General features: G+C 38.0%; 1 protein-coding gene across 1 annotated transcript; it reads left to right on the top strand.

The window, feature by feature from the left end:
- Window positions 1-3677: 3677 nt before the first annotated feature.
- On the top strand, window positions 3678-16088 carry aif1l (allograft inflammatory factor 1-like). The gene is made up of 6 exons (XM_044012813.1): window positions 3678-3828; window positions 4002-4063; window positions 7223-7289; window positions 10728-10769; window positions 12274-12436; window positions 14514-16088. Exons 1-6 carry the CDS (start codon window positions 3804-3806, stop codon window positions 14599-14601), a joined length of 447 nt encoding a protein of 148 aa, XP_043868748.1. The 5' UTR covers window positions 3678-3803; the 3' UTR covers window positions 14602-16088.
- Window positions 16089-18969: the final 2881 nt, after the last annotated feature.

Genomic DNA, 18969 nt, shown 5'->3' with positions numbered 1-18969 from the left:
TGAAAACTAGACTTCACTACAGTGGCCCTGGAGTGACAAACACTACAACATTAGGAAAATGCATGTGGTAGTGTTTTCTTAAATGTTGTCGTGTTTTCTTAAATGTTGTCGTGTTTTCTTAAATGTTGTAGTGTTTTCTTAATGTGGTAGTCAGTCAGTCATCATCTAACCGCTTTATCCTCCACCAGAGGGTCGCGGGGGGTGCTGTGCCAATCTCAGCTACATTGGGCGGTAGGCGGGGTACACCCTGGACAGTTCGCCAGTCCATCGCAGGGCCACACACAACTAGAGACAAACAACCATTCACTCTCACACTCACTCCTATGGTCAATTTAGAGTGTCCAATTTACCTAATCCCCACATTGCATGTTTTTGGACTGTGGGAGGAAGCCGGAGAACCCGGAGAGAACCCATGCACACACGGGGAGAACATGCAAACTCCATGCAGAAAGGCCCTTGTTCCAACCGGGGCTCAAACCCGGGTCTTCTCGCTGCAAGGCGAGAGTGCTAACCACTACAGCACCGTGTGGCCCTTAATGTGGTAGTGTTTTCTTAAATGTTTTAGTGTTTCTTAATGTGGCAGTGTTTTCTTAAATGTTGTATTGTTTTTTAATGTGGTAGTGTTTTCTTAAATGTTGTAGTGTTTTCTTAATGTGGTAGTGTTTTCTTAAATGTTGTAGTGTTTCTTAATGTTGTAGTGTTTTTAAATGATGTTAATGTGGTAGTGTGTTTCTTAATGTAGTGTTTTCTTAAATGTTGTAGTGTTTTCTTAATGTGGTAGTTTTTCTTAAATGTTGTAGTGTTTTCTTAATGTGGTAGTTTTTCTTAAATGTTGTAGTGTTTCTTAATGTGGCAGTGTTTTCTTAAATGATGTATTGTTCTCTTAATGAGGTAGTGTTTTTTGTTAATGTTGTGTTTTCTTAAATGTAGTGGTTTCATAATGTGGTAGTGTTTTGTTAAATGTTGCAGTGTTTGGCACTCCAGGGCTACTGTGCTTTATAAATCACATGTAGTGTAAAAAAGTAAAGTCAGAGCTACTGTGTGTGAGAGGAGACAAAACACGTGTCACTTGAAAAATGGAGCTGCAAAAATGGATGTGAAATGGAAAAGGGAGTGAGAAATTATCAAGTGGTTTGATTACAACACTCGTGATTTGAAAACAGAGCCATGTGTCATCATTTCCCCCTCTTCTACATCCATTGCTCATTATTCCCAACACAAAACTGCCATTTATCATCTCAGTAAAGTGGCCGTCGGAGCGACAGAAAATAATTGAAACAACTGACAAGAAGAAAATGCTTACAAATGAATAATGTGCATGATGAAATGTGTGCGAATCGAAAAGTCAAGTGATGATTTGTCAATTAATTTGATAAAATCGACTGGTGTTTTATTTGCTCTGATCACCTGGGCTGTGACATTTTCCACTGTGTGGGTTTTACCATTTATCTCAAACAATCAATACCGAACTGACATTTACCATTTACATCCATCATGAGCTGAGCTGTTTCTATTATGTCACAAGCTCCTGGTCCTCTGTACTCATCAACATGACGACTTTCAGACAGGAAATGATGTCGTACCCAACATCCACCGCAGTTGTCACAGACCAAGATAGAGGGTGAAGGTTATTATCGTTAACGAAAACTTACGAAATAACGAAAACTGACATAAGGCTATATGCAAATTTAACATACCATTTGTTATGTAGTTAATTAGGTGAGTGAAGTATTGTTTTTGGTGGCTCTGTGTGTCTGCGCATGTCGCACTTGCTGTATCTGCCACTATGACGCGCATTTCTTATAAAATCTTATAATGCAATCCAGAAATACCACATATTACTCTCATACCCTTACAGCAAAAACACAGTAGCAAGTGAGAGAGGGAACCACAGCACCTTTGACACAAAATTGCAGCAAGACCTTGCCCATGCACGTGCAACAGTTCACCAGTCCACAACACTGCATGCGCAGGGCTATCTCAGAGGAGGCGCAGCATCAGGCACATCGTACTATTCACACACAACTGCACATAAAGTGTCTACAAGGAAATTGCGTTTATCAAATGAAAACTGCAGACATTTCATTGGGGACAAAGTTGAATTTATTATTAACTTGTGCTCAATGATATTTTTGACAGAGGAAAACTTATAAAAGCATATAATCCTCCCCTGCACAGCAGCGCCCTCTGGTGGGGCTCCAAATGCAAAGACACCATTGGTCCTAATACATAAATGCTATCTTTTGTTAGGGTTTTTATGACTCAATACTTATTATGATCTTTTTGAATCTTGCACCTGGCAAATACAAAAAACCCTAACTAAACTAAAACTGATACAACTGAACTAACAGTAAGATAACTAATAATGAAAACTCTAAAAATGAATTAAAACTAACTTATTTTAAAAATAACTAAATAACAAATAACAAAACTAAATAGAAACTAAAACTATTATAACCTTCATTTATTCTTTTATTATTATATTTTATTCTATTTTTATGTTTGCATTGTGTGTAAGGTGACCTTCAAGAAAGGCGTCAACAAATAAAATGTATTGTTATTATTAGTTATTGTTATTATTGTTCAACAAATTCAGTGTATTGATTTTTATGTGAATGTAAAGCACCTACAATTTAAATATATCAAAATATAACAAATGATTTAAAGAATAAAACATTTTAGCATTTCATGCTTGAAAATATTAGGTCATTCCCGCAGCTCCCAGCTCAAATCATTTTTAAAAGCTAAAATTATTAGCTAATTACATTAGCTTTCATGTGAAAAGAAACTGAATTTGGTTTTATATTTGATCAGTTACAAAGTATTGTGTGAAATTGTAAAATAATTCTGGCCTATAAAAGAGCAGAAAAGCGGAACATTTACAGCTGAAAGAAAAATCAAAGCAGATATTTTACACATGTTCACTGAGTCATATTAAAAAAAGATTAACATAATTATACTGTACGATAATTGTTTATAAATGACTTTCAACTTCATTTCTCATGTCTGTTTCTCCAAACTGCAGGTGCACTTGTGTCACACCCTCACTGTGTGCAATTTTCTGGTTCACCACATGAGGGTAGCCGTGAGTAAAAAAATGTTCCAGTTTACTACAATAGCATCATTCATGGTGGTGGGACGCATGTGCGTGCAACAACAGGGAAGTGTGGATGATTCAGATTTCATATTAAGAGCTTATACTACTGTGTGTTTCCACAAAAACACCAGTTGTTGACCATTTTGTTACATAATGTATTGTCCATGGTACATACTAATATTTCTGTGTGTCAAGGTAAAATGCTCAAGAATAAATTTGGCACAGCAGTGCTTACAAATACATTTAGTTATCTCAGAAGTTCATTGCTTTGATACAACAGATACAGAAAATAATTAATTATCAGAAGCAGCTTCCAACAATCATATTGATGGTATTGTGATTCGTGATTTGGATCTGTTTTGGTACAAGACAATGAGTACAGATATTGCACTAGTTGTTTATGTTAATTATTTAGTATGTTTTTCTTTTCCTATTTTTTGTCTGTGGGGTTAGTCTGAAATGAAATGTATTCCAAAGCGCCATCTCATTGTTATTGTGAATAATGTGAACTTTTATTTTGAAAGGATTGACCGGAGGTTCATCTGTTTATTCTATCCGTCTTGACACCGGTGCTGAGTGCTACTGAGTGGCCCACTGCTGAGCCAACAGAGAACAGGAGTATCGCCCCGGCGGACAGTTGCAGCAGCCTACTGGCTCTGATATTTTTTTCATTTTCTGGATTTAAACACTACAGAGAAATTCCGGGATGCCTTCAAGTCATAATGTCCAAGGTGATAAATAACTCGGCAGCGGACTGCCGTGTCTGTTGTGTGTCTATCGCTAACTGAAGCTGAGAGTCTGTACAATAGAGCATCAGCAGGCCGACCAGCTATTTCACCACTCAAGCTAAGTCTGTGTCGATATTAACCAACTCGCCTCTAATTTTGCATTTCTTTTATTTCAGGGGGCAAAGCCTTTGGACTGTTGAAGGAGCAGCAAAGGCAAAAACTGGAAGAAATTAACAAGGTAGGCGTGCTGCTGTCTTTATTCGCCTTCAGTGTCTCTAACGGCACCTCAGGGAATTTGAATTTAATTAGCTCACACACACTTGACTTGGCATTGGCCTTATATTTAAACGTCAGCCACGTCGGTGAAACGTGGACACAGCAATAAGATGTGAACACTTTGATAATGCTGTAAATAACGTTATCCTTAAATGCACCGCGCCATCCTATTGTAGGTGGACATAGCGATGCTGCTGTTGATGCATTTTATTGATTTCACCCCCGCTGTGTCGTGACACTACTTGTTGAATGGCTGCATGCTGTCACATTAGCACTGTCCAGGTTTCGACAATTAAAAGTGATATCAGTAAGTTTGCATGATTAATCCCTAAATAATAAAGATTGCTATATGACCAAGTGCAATATCCAAATCAAAAGAAATTGCAATTATTTGATAATGATACAGTTCTGAAGTGTCTACTCTTTAGATGAGAAAATATGCTTTCTTTGTTGATAGACTCAAAAACTTCATAGTGAAGATTCAAAAATGATTGAAGTCATACCAATTTGTATCAGAATTTTTTAGGGATGGGAATCAGTATCAGTCGGTATCGGTACGATACTGGTCAAAATCACTGCATTGGATAGACGTTAGATAAAAATGTGAAATCCAGTACTGTCCAAAAATCTTATATATCGCATGCTTCACTATGCACAGACTGTAAAAATGTAAATAACAATAATTTATTTCTTCTTTAGGGAAGAACAATATGTGTTACACAATTGGAGATTTATGTCTTTGAAATTACCTCGCGCAAATGGGTTGTTTGACAGCTTCATTGTTCATAAATGGTCTATTGTCCCATCCTTAATTTTTTTTTTTTTTTACCTTGTCGTGCAGTTCTAGTAGCAATGCATCCCAAATTGAAAGAAAACATAGAATGACATGTGCACCTCACACCCCAACATAGATACCTGCAGCTTATCAAAATAGGCTATATATAACAGGAAGCCACATCTTCCAAATTAATTTTCAGAGCCTCTTAAAGTGCTCTTTATCTTTTAAAAACAAGTGTGTGTATGTGTGTGTGTGTGTGTGTGTGTTAAGACAGCTGGTGATATGTCTTTGCCTGGGAAACAGGTGTCTCAATGAGTTCTTTGTCTGCCACCAGGCCCCTCTTGTCAGATAACACTGTAGTGGTTGCTAAAGATAAATCTGACATCTGTTTAATTGCTGTTTTTCCTCCCTCACCTCCTCTGGCTGCCTGTCATCAGCTGCCTACTGTGGCCGCATGAAAACCAGGTCACAGTCCGAGAGCAGCCGGGAGCACCTGTGACATCTCTGCGCTCACACTCCCTGTTCCCTCCGTGTAGTGTTTTGGTGTTCTTCATTTGTGCTTTAGAAAAAGGGTGGAAATAAATGACCCCAGATCACCACAGAGACTGAAAGTAACAGCTGTACTGGGATTAAATCCACTGTCATCACTTTACTGTTATTTTAACGTGGTACATTTTCATTAATGGAACAATTTAGCCTTCCAATCCTGGCATGTGTATGGCTGTGGTTGATCATTCAGCAACATCTTTAGGTCAATGCCAAAGATTAGTTTTGAATTCTTGTTTAGATAAAGGAGCGTCAGCAGGTAAAATGTCCTGATAATTTCCTCGTCTATTTGTGGAAAAGAGGAAAAACAAAAACAAAGTAACATTATCCAAAAATGTTAATTTGTGTAATTGATTTTACACCTGTGACCTTAAAGTACTCTTTTATTGTTATTTGGCATGCAACTATTTGATCATTGATTTCCTTTGAAGCAGAAAAAGCTGTACATTCCCTTGTCCTGTCCAGCAACTTAGGCAAGCAGTTTGACTGACTGGATGTCTTTGGAATAAAACTGTCTTTGTCCTTAACCCCTTAAATAGACATGAACTTTGACTTTTCAGCTATGCATAAACAGTATCTGATCTCTGACTCTGTATTGTGAAATGTAAGCTTTGATGATACTGACTAAGATTTCATATCTTATAGTCCTATAAAACACACAGTGACTAAGAAAGGACATTTTTCTGTGTGTGCGTGTGTGGAAGCCGCAGCAGCAGTGATTCAGCACAGGCTGAGTCAGGTGTCCCTGACACATCTGGACATGCTGTTTATCCTTTTCACCCTTAATTACGAGCTTGGGCAGATATTCAGAGGTCACCATCGAGGACGACTTCACACTCCGTTTTTCTGGAGACCAAAAACCAAATCCCACACGGCAGATTGCGTGATTAAATTTTCATTAGAATAACTCCCTGCAGGCCTTTTTCCTTTGCACCACCCTTTTGCGAGGTGCTCCACTTAATGATCACAGTGAAAGGAAGTGACAGTCCTTGCAGGAAGAGTATCTTATGATTGTGAGCCATCGCTCTCAAGTAGATGTTTGACACTTCAGCTGAAGGTCCTTGATGCTCCAATTTGTGTGTGGGCCGCTTTGACGATGTATTCAACTGTAATTCGTCTGGGAAGTTTAGAAATGGGCTCAGGACTCTTGAGTCCTATTCACACACCTCGTATTAATATCTGTCCTGTGATCTGACTCACACCTGACATTAAACGGTGTCCTGGAAGCATCTTCTATGACATACAGTATGATTGGATGGCTTCCCCTCCCTTACTTTAAAGACATAATGGCTTCAAGTTTGTTTGTGAGAACAAAATGATGCTTGTGTCAAACGTTAGTGTGTTTGTGTGTGAAGCTCCAGTGACTCAAAGCTCTACTCACACTGCTGTTACATGAAATTAGATTTTAATCATCAGAAGAAGGAATCGTGTGTCAATCACTGTCTAAAGAAACTGTCAAACTATCGCTGGTCAGACAACGTCAGCTAAGGAGATGGCCTCTACTGTGTCCTGAGGACAGGTTGAGTTCATTCACACGCAGTACTGTGGACATATGTGTCCTCAAACCACTTGAATGTTTGGGGTTTTTTTGCAATCTGATCTGAGGGTGCGTTCAGGACGGATTTGGAGCATCAGACTTGTACTTGGCACAATCTGCATGTTATCGATCACTCAGAATGGATGTTAAAACTGAGTCTGAACAGGATCAGAGGGTCTTGGTTCTTAGATCTAAAACCTGTAAAACCTGTTCATCTCATCGCCTTCACTTTATTCACCCTCCCCATCTCTGCTTCCCAGGAATACATGGAAGACCAGAAATACAGGGATGAAGAAGACCTGCCTGAAAAGTTGGAAAGTCTCAAAAGTAAGTTAATCCTGTCCTTCCTGTGTCTGTACTGTGTCAGTATCTGTTGTTTGTGGTTGTCTTTTAAGGGTGTGTCCCTTTCTCCTGGCTTTTGTCATAACGTCAGTGTTTGTATGGTTCCCGACTGTCCACAAACACACAAGACTTTAGCATTTAGTTTTTCTCTCTCTATGGGAAAGACAGCTTGCTGTGATTTCAAAGAGATTTTCAAGGCCAAGTTCTCAGTGGCCTTGGAGGAATGTGCTGGGGCGTTTCTCAACTTGTTGTTACAATATTCAGAACTTTGCAGGATAAACTAAAACCTCCTGGGAAAAGAAGAAACCCTGCTGGAGCTTATTACAGGAATGAAATTGCATCATTTACAAAGCGACTCCTCCTCATCCCTGGGTGCATGTAGACTAGATTTGTTTGCTTTTTCTGTGAATGTGAGTTCCATGTCTGCATTTTTCCATTCAGAATACCATAAGGCTGTTTATTCTAAAAGGGGCCATAAAATGAGAGCTTTATCTGCTGTCCTACTTACTGTCTTTGCTCGCTGGAGGAAATGGAGCAGTAATGAATCTAAAAGGGAACCCAGCACCCAAGTTCTGGGAGTATTTCATATTTTTCTTATTTATTTATCTTTTCCCTTCTGTTCCCGTTCTGTCCCAGTGACCCAGAAATCATATCTAATGTATACAGTAAGCAAAGCAATGAATATATGCACATCTTAGTTGTAATTTCCTGTGTTATAGTTTATGACTTCACTTACCATACCTGTCATTAAAAATCACATTGTAAATGCATTAAACTGGCAAACTATCACATATGTTAGGGAATAGGGTTGCCCCGACTTACCTGGAAGAAAAATAAGCTTCTACAGAAGATTTGTATGAAATATAATAATGTGACCTTTGCAGAATATTGACGCATTATGCAGAGCAAGAAACAATGCAGTCAAAAAAACAATAGCAGTTTTGTTGCTAAGCATTTGGTTCTTGGTGCAAATGTTTTTGAGATTTATGGATGTTTTATTGTATTCTACTCTAGTTTGCTGTGCTGTAAAACTGTATTATGTTCAACTGAGTAGTTTAGCGTATTGATGCTAAATGGAGAAAATATTCAAATCACTTCTCGGTATAGTCAACTGCTCTACGTCTGTATAATGAGCTGAAAACGTTGTATTAGTGTTGTTTTCAAACTGAGAGTGGATCCTGATGCAAAGGGTTACTTCCAATCTACTTTCTCATTTTCCTGTCCATATGATGTGAAAGTGTTGCAGGAACAGTGATGCTGCACTACACAGCAAACGAGTGAATAACTATGCTGATTAACGCCGGCTCTGATTCAGTGGTTTATTGATGGATCACGCTGTTCATTCATGTTGCAGTAATTCATCACAGGCAGACGTTAGTGCCAGGTAGAGAAGAACGTATGTGCAAGTTGGTAAAAGTAGAGACAAACAACTCCGTCATAAACATGTTTGATGTGGACATTTTGAAAACATGTGCAGATGATACTGATTTGAGTTTGCATTCGGTCACAGTGCTTTATAGCTTACTATAAATACACAGCTTTTACATCACAAATGTTTACATCAGGGCTGAGAGAAGAGGGGAGGAGAGACTTGTAGCTTTTAGAGGGAATAGAAGAGATCAGTCAACAAAGCTTCTATCTGTCTTTATGGTCCGTTTATTTTTAGTCTTATCTCTGGCCAAGGTGGTAGAAGAGATAGTCATCCCCATTTAACCTTTTATCAGTATGTTTTTTCTTTTCTATTTACAATGCAAAAACACAAATGATAGTGTTGTTGCCAAAGTGGTGCATAGACAAACTCACGATCAGATCAAATCACTGACCTCTCTTTAGTGACTTTCAAGAATGCAGATATAGGCAATTCATATTGCTCGAGTTTAGTTGAAAGTATTCCTGTTAAACTATAAACTAAAAACAGATATTTGACAATGTTTTCAATGTAATGGACATTCGTTCCTTACTTGCCTTTGTCTACACGCTTGACCTGGATCAGCAAGAAATGGCTGATGTTTTATAAGTTGATGGCACTGTCATCTTCAGTTGCTCATGGAATGTGGGTCAGGAGGAAAGACGAAAAGCTCGAGTTTTGTTTAGTTGAGATCTTTTCTGTGCCTGCAGATGATCAACAGGCTGCACTTTGAAAAGTGGCCCACTCAAGAACTGCTCTGTGTGTGTGTATGTGGAGACCCACTCTGAGTTTATGAACACTGTCAGCATTGTCCTGTCCTCCTCCCCATGGGTGCTCAAAGCTTCCACAGTTCCCTCTCTTTCTGCTTCCCAATACACACACACAGAACTGCCATTGTGGGACAGAAATAGCGAACGTAATCTGACTAAAGTGATCTGAAAAGAATAAAGACATTTCAGAGAAGCAGGAAAATGTCTGCTTCTGCCCTTCCTGTGATTTTAAAACAACTCTGATCAAACGGCACACCGCAAGTAACCTTTTGGACTCTCCCCACATACGTGTATTGTACACAGTATATTGTATATATATATATATATATATATATATATATACAGTATATAGAAGAGAAGCTTTATAATTGGACATGTGGTTCAGGAGTTAAACATGATATGAAATGCCCTCACCATTTTTGTGATGCTGATTGAATGTAGGGGTCAACATTGTATACCTATTTGTGTTCTCAAAAATTAGAGTTAAAGATCAATGCCTCTCACTTTTGAGCAGGCTAATGATTTTCCACTGCTCTCACTCTCCTCGCTCTCCTCGCTCTCGCTGTATAATTACTGTATGAACACGAGAGTTTTATCGATCATCACTTAACTCTTGACAAGAAAGCAAATATGTCCATTTCCCAAAATCTATAACTACTCAAACTCTTAATTATAAATGACAGATCTGCATGTTCTCTGCAATGTGATAATGAAATGCTTAATTAAGAATAAGCATGGCAGAAAACAGGTGACAGACATAAGCACATATACAGCAAATGACTGCTGTAAAGCTTTCTAATTGCACTTGAATAATTTAACACATTACTTGCACCAGCTTGATTAACTTGTTAAAATGTGTTTTAATAAGCGTCATTGGTCTGACCAATTAACAGCTGCGGTGTCTTTGTTTTTCTTCTTGATCTCTGTATTTGAGTCTGAATTCTCATCTAACTTTCTGACCCTCACTTTTCATTTCCCTCTCTCCTTTGAGCTCCACTCAGCTGTTCTTTCCCTGCTTTCCACCAACAGACGTACAAAACACACCTGTCACTATCATCTGCTTGTCTTTTTTTCCTTCTGCCAGTGCAGCTGTCAGCAGTGAGTCAGTGTGTTTTAACATTTTGCTGACATGAGGCCAGCTGAGGACTGGTGTTAGGGTAAATGTTACACATGATGCTAGGTGTTGTGTTCATGAAAATGAATCACAGAGTTAGTAATCACCTCCTGTGTGTGTTTGTTTTCCAGATAGATATGCTGAGTTTGACTTGAATGACCAAGGAGACATTGGTGAGTAAAAGCAGCACTGAAACAAAAACAACAACAACAACAACAACTGCACCCCGGATAACAACTGTCAACTGACTTGTGTGCTGTGTTGACATATGGGAACACTAATTAATACTGTGGTGCATTGTCTGAGCAGTGTGAGCACAGGGTTCATGTGTCGCGTCTGTGTCCTGTTTGTAAAGTGAGACAAACATGTGCCATGGCCTGAAAAGCTTTTAGCGCTTGAGCAGATGTGAGGTGAAGTGCAAGAGTCAGACAGGAGATATGGCTTCTGTCAGCAGGCCCTGACAGAAACTCCTAAAAATACAATTTAAAATGTTTTAGCCAATTTAAACTTTGTTTTGCTAAACACATTGCCTACATGGCAATATGAGACCAGACAATATTGCGAAACACTCAGTATATGCAAAATCATATATTGCGATACTCTCACAACAGTTCTAATTAGTGTGAGCACTTGGCACCATCTAGTGGACGGACACATCAATTGATTGATTTATGCTAATCCACAAAAAGATTAATGTTTATTTTTAACATCGGGTAAGAAAAATAAATCAATACTTTGTCTCTCAAAATCGTTATAATGCAAAATATCGCAATATTTCCACCACCACCCCTATGACGTACATATTTAACTGATAAATATTTTTGACAGAAATTGAATATACTACCCATGAGTGTGTTTGTATAAGTGTATAATCGTTTTAACATTTAAAAAAGCCTCAAAATAAGGCTTTCATTTGTACATTTTGGAGGCTGCCATCATGCGCTGCCACGTTTCAAGAGCAGCTGTAACGGACAAACCATCCTAAGTGCATGTCTTAAAGTTTGATGCAGAAATTTGCTACGCAAAACAAAGAATAAAACATCCTTTCTAGTATGGGAGTAGAAGGCCATAGTTACCTGATGCGCGTGGGAGAGGGAGGGTTGAGCAGGTTGAGAAGAGTCCTCTTACTCTGTGATCCTTCAAGGGTGATTTAGTTAAAAACTAGAAAAGCAGGGTCAATTATGTCTGATGTGTGTTTACTAAAGACTTTGCTTGCATGTTCTTCAATGGTTTATTGTTGCACAAAAGAGGGACATTAAAAGAACAATGGTCCAAATGTATCCAGCAGATACAGAAATATTCCCATGGCCTTTAATCCCTAGTATGAGTCATTCTCCAAAGCCAACGTTTCCCATAATGCAACTTAAAAACATATTTTATTATAGCTTTCTTGTCCCCTGCCTAAATGCCACCATCATTCAAATCCGACAAATTAGTGTTCATGCCCAAAATGAGAGATAACCCAGAGGTCATTTTCAGATTAGAGGCCCAGAAAACGTTCCTTTCAGGGGTTGAGTATGACTGTGTTTGTGGTGGAAATTATGCACTAAATTGGTGGCGAATTAAGCATATAGACCATGTTTTGGTTACCTTTCAATCCCTTAATTTTTAACAAATACAGATAACAATAATATATTGATAGTACATAAAAATGATTCATGCTAATATGTGTCTCAGATCTGATGGGTCTGAAGAGGATGATGGAGAAGCTTGGGGTTCCCAAGACCCACTTGGAGTTGAAAAAAATGATCGTGGAGGTGACCGGCGGCAGCAGCAACACTATCAACTACAGGGACTTTGTCAAGATGATGCTGGGCAAGCGTTCAGCCGTGCTCAAACTGTAAGTACACGTCTGTGCAGGTTTATAGAATGACATGTATTTACAATACATCATGTTGGTGGTGTCTTTAAACCGTCGGCTAAATCACTGTGTGTTCACATGTGCAGAGAGAGAGGGGACATGAAGCAACTGTTGTGTCAGCCAATTGTTTCATCCACCAGCAGGGGGTTGGGAAGACTCGCTATGATGTCACCACCCACATGACGCTTTTGTGGTTAATCACCATGGCAACTAAATCCATCTATATGGCTTATCCATAGGCTACTCATCCTTAGCCGGGATAATGTCCTTAGATAACTGATTATAGCCTGATTTACCAACGTCACTCACATAGGGCTCACAAAAAAACGCCTAAACGCATCAGTTTATTCCCTAATTTCTGGTGTAATATCGGTCATGTCTTTTCAGTGAATAAGACGACATAAGAGTTGGTGTAGCCAGTAAATCTTTTAAACCATTCTCACTCTGGGTCAGACTGCAGGAGCCAGAGTGTATTGCCTGCTGTTTTTCAGATCTGCTGGATTAAGCTGGCTAGACCATTCAGTTGATAAATCTCATAATCCCATAAAAACAACAAGCACAGAAAATACATAACTCTACCACCTTTGCCCTCTACCATTTCTCGAAAGTGTTGTCGCAACAGGTATTTTTAGATGTCTCATTATGTCCCTGTTTGACTTGTCTACTTGGTAATTTTCTTCATTACAAACTAATATATCTATATGTCTATAATATTTATTATTAATATTTCAATATGTGTTCAACTGTGCAGAAGATTTAACAAATTACAAATTACTTAACCTAAACTGATCACTTAATTGTCACAATATAAGCCTAACTAACCCTAACACCAATAAGAACAAGTAACCAATTTTTGTTGTTCTAATGGAATAAAAAAACATAGCTCATAGTGTTTACTTTGTCTTCCTACGAAAAGTCCTACTGTTTATTTTTAGATGATAAAGTTAATTTATTTTTTATGAAAATCCTTTTGCATTCCTCCTGGGTGAAGGTGGGCTTGTGTGTATTTCGGTCAGACTTTCACTCAGTAACCAGATTTAGTCATCCAGTCACGTTATCTGTTTACATATGTTAGATTGTCTCAAATTAGTAATGTGCTAAAATCAACCAACCAAGTTATACACAAAACTAGACATTTATTTGATTAGATGAAGCTGTCATGCTGTGGTAGTTGATTGATAACTGTCAGTGTTGACCTGACTGATTAGAGAAAGTCCCAGCAGTGTGAAGAGAGCAGTTGCCGTGGCAGAGTTTGAGTTGCTGAGTGCCAATTTCCACGCTGGGATCATTGCTCCTTATGGGCTTAGTGGAGCTTTGCTGACTTTTCCAAAAAAGGAAATTAAAGACAGGCATCCACTCTGAATAGCTTCTGTCAGATCCCTCACCCTAATGTGTACCGAGTAAATCACGATTCCCCTCACTATTCCTTTGTGGTTTCCTTTCACTGAGCTGTTCAGCTGTAGTTCATACCAGACAGTAACTGTGGCTCTCTCTCTCTCTCTCTGTATCTGCCAGGATCAGATTATCCCTCTCCACTCACACATCCTGTTTTTATTGCTTGCACTTCACTTCTCTTGCTCTTGTCCAACCTTTTGTCTTTTTAATGTATTTGCATTTTGGTTTTGTCATGTCTCCATTCATTGTTCTGAAATTGTCAGTCAGCTCTCCCCATCTTCACTGCTGTCCGTTTAAACTCATTTAACTAAAGCTGTTGGGGTGAATTCACTATTATCAATCAATCACTATTTCATTTCAATGTATTGCCAGACTTGACAGTAATGCAAGAACAAACATATACAATCTGGATGTACATACAGTAAATACATGTTAATGTCATTTATTTATCAATTTTTAAAAACAATTTAACTGAATGGTCTATTTTTAACTAATATAAAACACAATAATTGTGGGTATCAGATGAGCCAAATAAATTGTACACACTGTTCTATTAGTCAAAAGCATGAAAATGAGTTTTGCTAGTATTGTTTGCTATGTTGTAAATGTTAATATGATTGTGTTTGTTTCTTGTGTTTTTCTACTTCTGTCCTCTCTGCAGAATCTTGGTTTTTGAAGACAAAGCCAATGGCTCCACCTGCAAACCAGAAGGACCTCCTCCAAAGCGGGACATTGCGAGTCTGCCTTAAGCGTAGATGTTGACCTCGGGACTGCTCGTGGAGCTGAGGGACCATCAGTGGATGCTTGGAACTGAACCGTTCTCATCAAAAACATGTGCAGTGTTTGTATTAGTGTGGGACCAGTGATTGAGGATGTGAGGTTATTTTGTGAATATACACTGTGTGAAAAGGTGTTTGCTATTTGGGAGACTGGGACCACGACTCACTAAATGATGTTCAACTGTGAATATGATTATTCATCTTTTTTTTTCCTCCCTTGATTAAACTGTAGCATTGATAGTTGTACATGTAATCCACTTGATAAATTAAGTTTTGTAGGGTGTTTCATTGTTATATTTTAAGGGAAAATTCTGCAGATATTTTTTCTCCCCGCTCTTTCTTGTTTCTTTGTTTCACTTTTGTGGGGCATTGTGAGAGGACACTTTTGGAGCAGCACAAGGAAAATAAGTAGTTCTTCCAACACATTTTTGCACTGTCCTTAGTGGTTTTGAATGAATTCCTGCCAGGCTAATCTTAGTCAGTGTTAGTCTTGCTTTAGATCAGCTGCCAGAGATTACAGACCAAACCCGTTTCCTCTAAGTCATCGGCCTTTAGAGCCAAAATACCGATCTGTAATCAGTAACTAGGTTAACATGGTCACCTTATGATATGAAAAACATGTTTCCCTTTTCTACAGATGCACGTTGAATATCCATGTGCATGGGATAACGATGTTGAGATTCGTCCTATGTGGCTTGAAGTACGGGAAAGTCGACTCGCTTGTAGATCTGTTAGGTTAAGCACATGTTCAATTTGGAAGGAGTGTGATGTTTTTTCAGGCACATGAGCAGAACAAATGTACATAATAAACCACACACAGTACAATCATATTCTTTCCAAGTGCCTCAACATGCAGATTCTGCAGAGCTTCAATGCAGATTGAAAAACTTCATGCAGTCTTCTTGGCTTACTATATCCAGAAAAAACGTGTAATAACGTTCTTTGGTATTTGAGGAGATAATTTTAACGTGATTTGTTGAGTTATTATGTAACAGTGTTAATTATGGTTTTGAACGAGTGGTTTTGTGTGTCTCATGGCTGTTTTTTTCCAAACGTTGTCTTTTTTTATGTCACTGCATCATTTAACCTGCTTATTGGCTGATTTCACTTCAAGTTCGTCTATGTAATGTTTGTGTTGCGATTCGTATACTGTAATTGAGTTTTCTTTGGGTTTTTATTAATACGTCTCCCATGTCTTCCATCAGCCAGCCATCTCTTTCTGTCGAAGTGAGTTCTATAATTTGTGCCTCAGTGTTCGTCTCCAGTTTAACATGTTTCCTGTAACTCACACTATTTACTGTGACTTTGCTACTTGTAGTAGTTTTTAACACACATAACGTGTTTTTAAGTATTTTTGTCATTTTTGTTTTCAGTCTCTTGGGTAGATTTACACCTTTTAGTGTTGTTGAGGTGCACATTGTTTGCAGACACCAAAGGAATTAAACATTCTTGTGACACTGGTGTGTTACGTTTTGAATTGTTTATTGCATTAATGGGACATTTTGTTCAAGTGAACAAAGTAAGTTCTTGTTTTAATTAAAAGGTATCTACAGTATCAAGCTGAAGAGCTAAAAATTGACATTACACTGTGACACATTTGCCTTGTAGTAATGATAAATGTAAGGGGAAAACTTTCCATTATTGATTTTGCAGTTGAGAAACTCTGACATTTACTTTTTACACTGTTATCCTCCAGTTCTTTCACACACAAAAGATGGTGTGAGAGAATATTTGGTTGTAGCTCCTAGGTCTCTTTTTTATGGTCTATGATGTATGTGGAGCTGTGCAACTCACAATTATTTCCAGAGTAATAGTTTGGTCCATAAAATGTTGAAAAATGTTGATCAGTCTTTCCCAAACCTGAAAATGAAAATGATCTCAATTGTCTTGTATTCTCCACAAACCAAATTATTCAGTTCTAATGATGTCTTTGTTATATGGAGCAAAGAAAGCAGGAAATATTCACATTTAAGAAGCTTCAAATTAAATTATCAAAATTATAACAATTATCAAAATAGTTGCTGATTGAATTAGTAATTGATTTATAATCAAGTAATTGTTTCAGCCCTAAGCTGTGCTATACATCTGCTTGAGCAATATATCAAAGTTGTAAATGTTAAGGTCATCAGAGGTAATACTTTTTATGGATGTACAATGAGTATCTCTGTAATTTAAATGATGGTCAGAGAGTCCAGGGCTTATGTCAGGCAGATACTGATACCTTCCATGCTTAGCAACATAAAAACATTAGTTTTACACACTTTTTGTATCTCATCGAGTTGTGTGTCAGGCTTGTGAAAGTATGTTGATATTATTTGGTGTGGTGCAGCTACTCTCTGGCTTTTTACCCCCATCATTTTTTCTGTCTATCATGAGTTTGCGTGTTTCAGTTTAGTGCAGTATGTTCTAGTCAAAGACATTGTGATTTATCTTGATGGATTTTTAGTTGCTGCATCCAGTCAAGACTTTATTCAACTACTGCCAGAGGCTGACAAAGAAATTATAGAGTGTAACTCTATAAAGCATTGCCCTCCTGTTGCACAGACACTTCCATCTACTGGACAATCAAAGTCAATACATGAGTGAGACATTTTTTTTCTTTTTACATCAGAAAATTCGGCTTCTCAGCAAAGTAGAGAAGAACGGTGACCATAAACTAGATTCTTCCAAAATGATGAGGCACGTTTACATAATTTTAAGCAAGGGCGCTTCATTCGCCTTCAATGGCTAATTTTTCTTTTATAGTAATGATGGCATATGTATTATTTGTATTATGGAGCCATATAAATACGTAAAAGCACATTAAATATGGTTTTAAAATCTGCCTTTTGGATATAACAAACCATCCAGTTTTAACAAGAGGGCTCCATCACAAGCCAAACAATAGATTTTGGAAGATGCAGATATGAAGATGACAGGAAGTTCTATGAAAGGTATTGTGGGGAAAATGTTCTGCCACAGCGCCACCTCTTTATTTATCTAATAGACATGTTTCCTCACACTATAAGATTTTAAAATATTTTTGTTGAAGTTGCTGCATTAAGTCTGATACTCAGTGACCAAATGTATGTAGTCCATGCATTAACACATATTCAATAATCAATATTCAGTATCAAAATGTCCATATTTTGGTGGCACCACTGATCTGAAATACTATGAATGGCGTAGGTGCCTTCTTTGTCGTTAAACTGCTTCAGTTATTTTTACAGCCTGTTAACCTATTGCGCTTTGAATAATTGCACTACAATTACCCTTTATAACCCACACAGATATTTAATGGCCATTTTATGGGTTCATTTTATTGAAATCAAGCGACTAATTTGTTTATGAACTGAACAGACAACCATAACCATATTTTACAGGGGGCTCCAGAAAGACCCACAAGATGTCACCTCTGAGACATCTTTGGTTGTCACATCTACTGGAGCTGTTGCTATGTGTCCATGACAAAGAAATGTACTTACAGATAGGACAGATAAACATCTACCATTAAATAAGAGCAAAAACACAATTAAGAATCCCCAGTGGAAAATGCCATGAATGAGGAGACTGTGTATAAAATGTTCATCGTCCTTTTAACACAACAAACACACACATATGTATACAATGACAAGGACCTTTGGAACAAAATGTTAATTCCTATACGATCTCTAATGGGAGTCATGGCAACTATTGGCCGGGCCTCTTTTCTTTCATCATCACTCACTGACTGAGTGAATGTGTTTGTTCAGCCTGTACTTTGAGTTATATTTTGTGTTTGCAAAAAAGCTGTTGAGGATTTCCTCTGAGGCTGAGATGTGTTAGATGGTGATTGGAGAATGCTCAGTACCATTCATCACAGTGTATTCACTTGTGTAGTCATCTGTTACTGTCACTGAGAAGCTCTTCACACTCTGAGCAGTTTGTCCTGATTCACTAAAGTGTCAATAAGGATTTCAAGCCACTCAGGTCATGAGATTATGGTTAGATTGACCTCTCACTGAGGTTTCAAATTGAGCTCTGGCTGCTGTTGCTTTTCACCTAAAACCCTTGCTCTGATTCCAAAAAGTGAAACCACTGAGACCAACACCAGACACATTACACAAATTTGGGAGATCTGTTGGCTTTTCCACACAATCTGGAATGTACTGTATGTCTCAACAAGATGTTTATTTAGACAGTAGAATGGCAATTAGCCAAGATATGACCCTGATAATTTAACTATTACTAATCATAAGGCAATGATTTTTCATTTTATTAAAAACACTATTGCATATACAGTCAGAAAAAAATATGTTTTGTACAAAAGCAGAGTAGATGGAATCAGCACATTAAGATCACTAAGAAGTAATCTGTATG

Source organism: Solea senegalensis, linkage group LG21, assembly GCF_019176455.1.
Source record: "Solea senegalensis isolate Sse05_10M linkage group LG21, IFAPA_SoseM_1, whole genome shotgun sequence".
Taxonomy (NCBI): Eukaryota; Metazoa; Chordata; class Actinopteri; order Pleuronectiformes; family Soleidae; genus Solea; species Solea senegalensis.
The sequence above is the reverse complement of the archived record's forward strand: the minus strand, read 5'-3'. Positions and strand labels throughout refer to the sequence as shown.

What these genes read in the sequence shown, in the direction of transcription:
- aif1l (XM_044012813.1), top strand. Translation starts at nt 3,804, where the DNA reads ATGCCTTCAAGTCATAATGTCCAAG. An exon ending in AAAGTTGGAAAGTCTCAAAA is followed by an intron (nt 7,290 to 10,727) that starts GTAAGTTAATCC and finishes TTTGTTTTCCAG; the next exon opens with ATAGATATGCTGAGTTTGAC. An exon ending in CGTTCAGCCGTGCTCAAACT is followed by an intron (nt 12,437 to 14,513) that starts GTAAGTACACGT and finishes TCCTCTCTGCAG; the next exon opens with AATCTTGGTTTTTGAAGACA.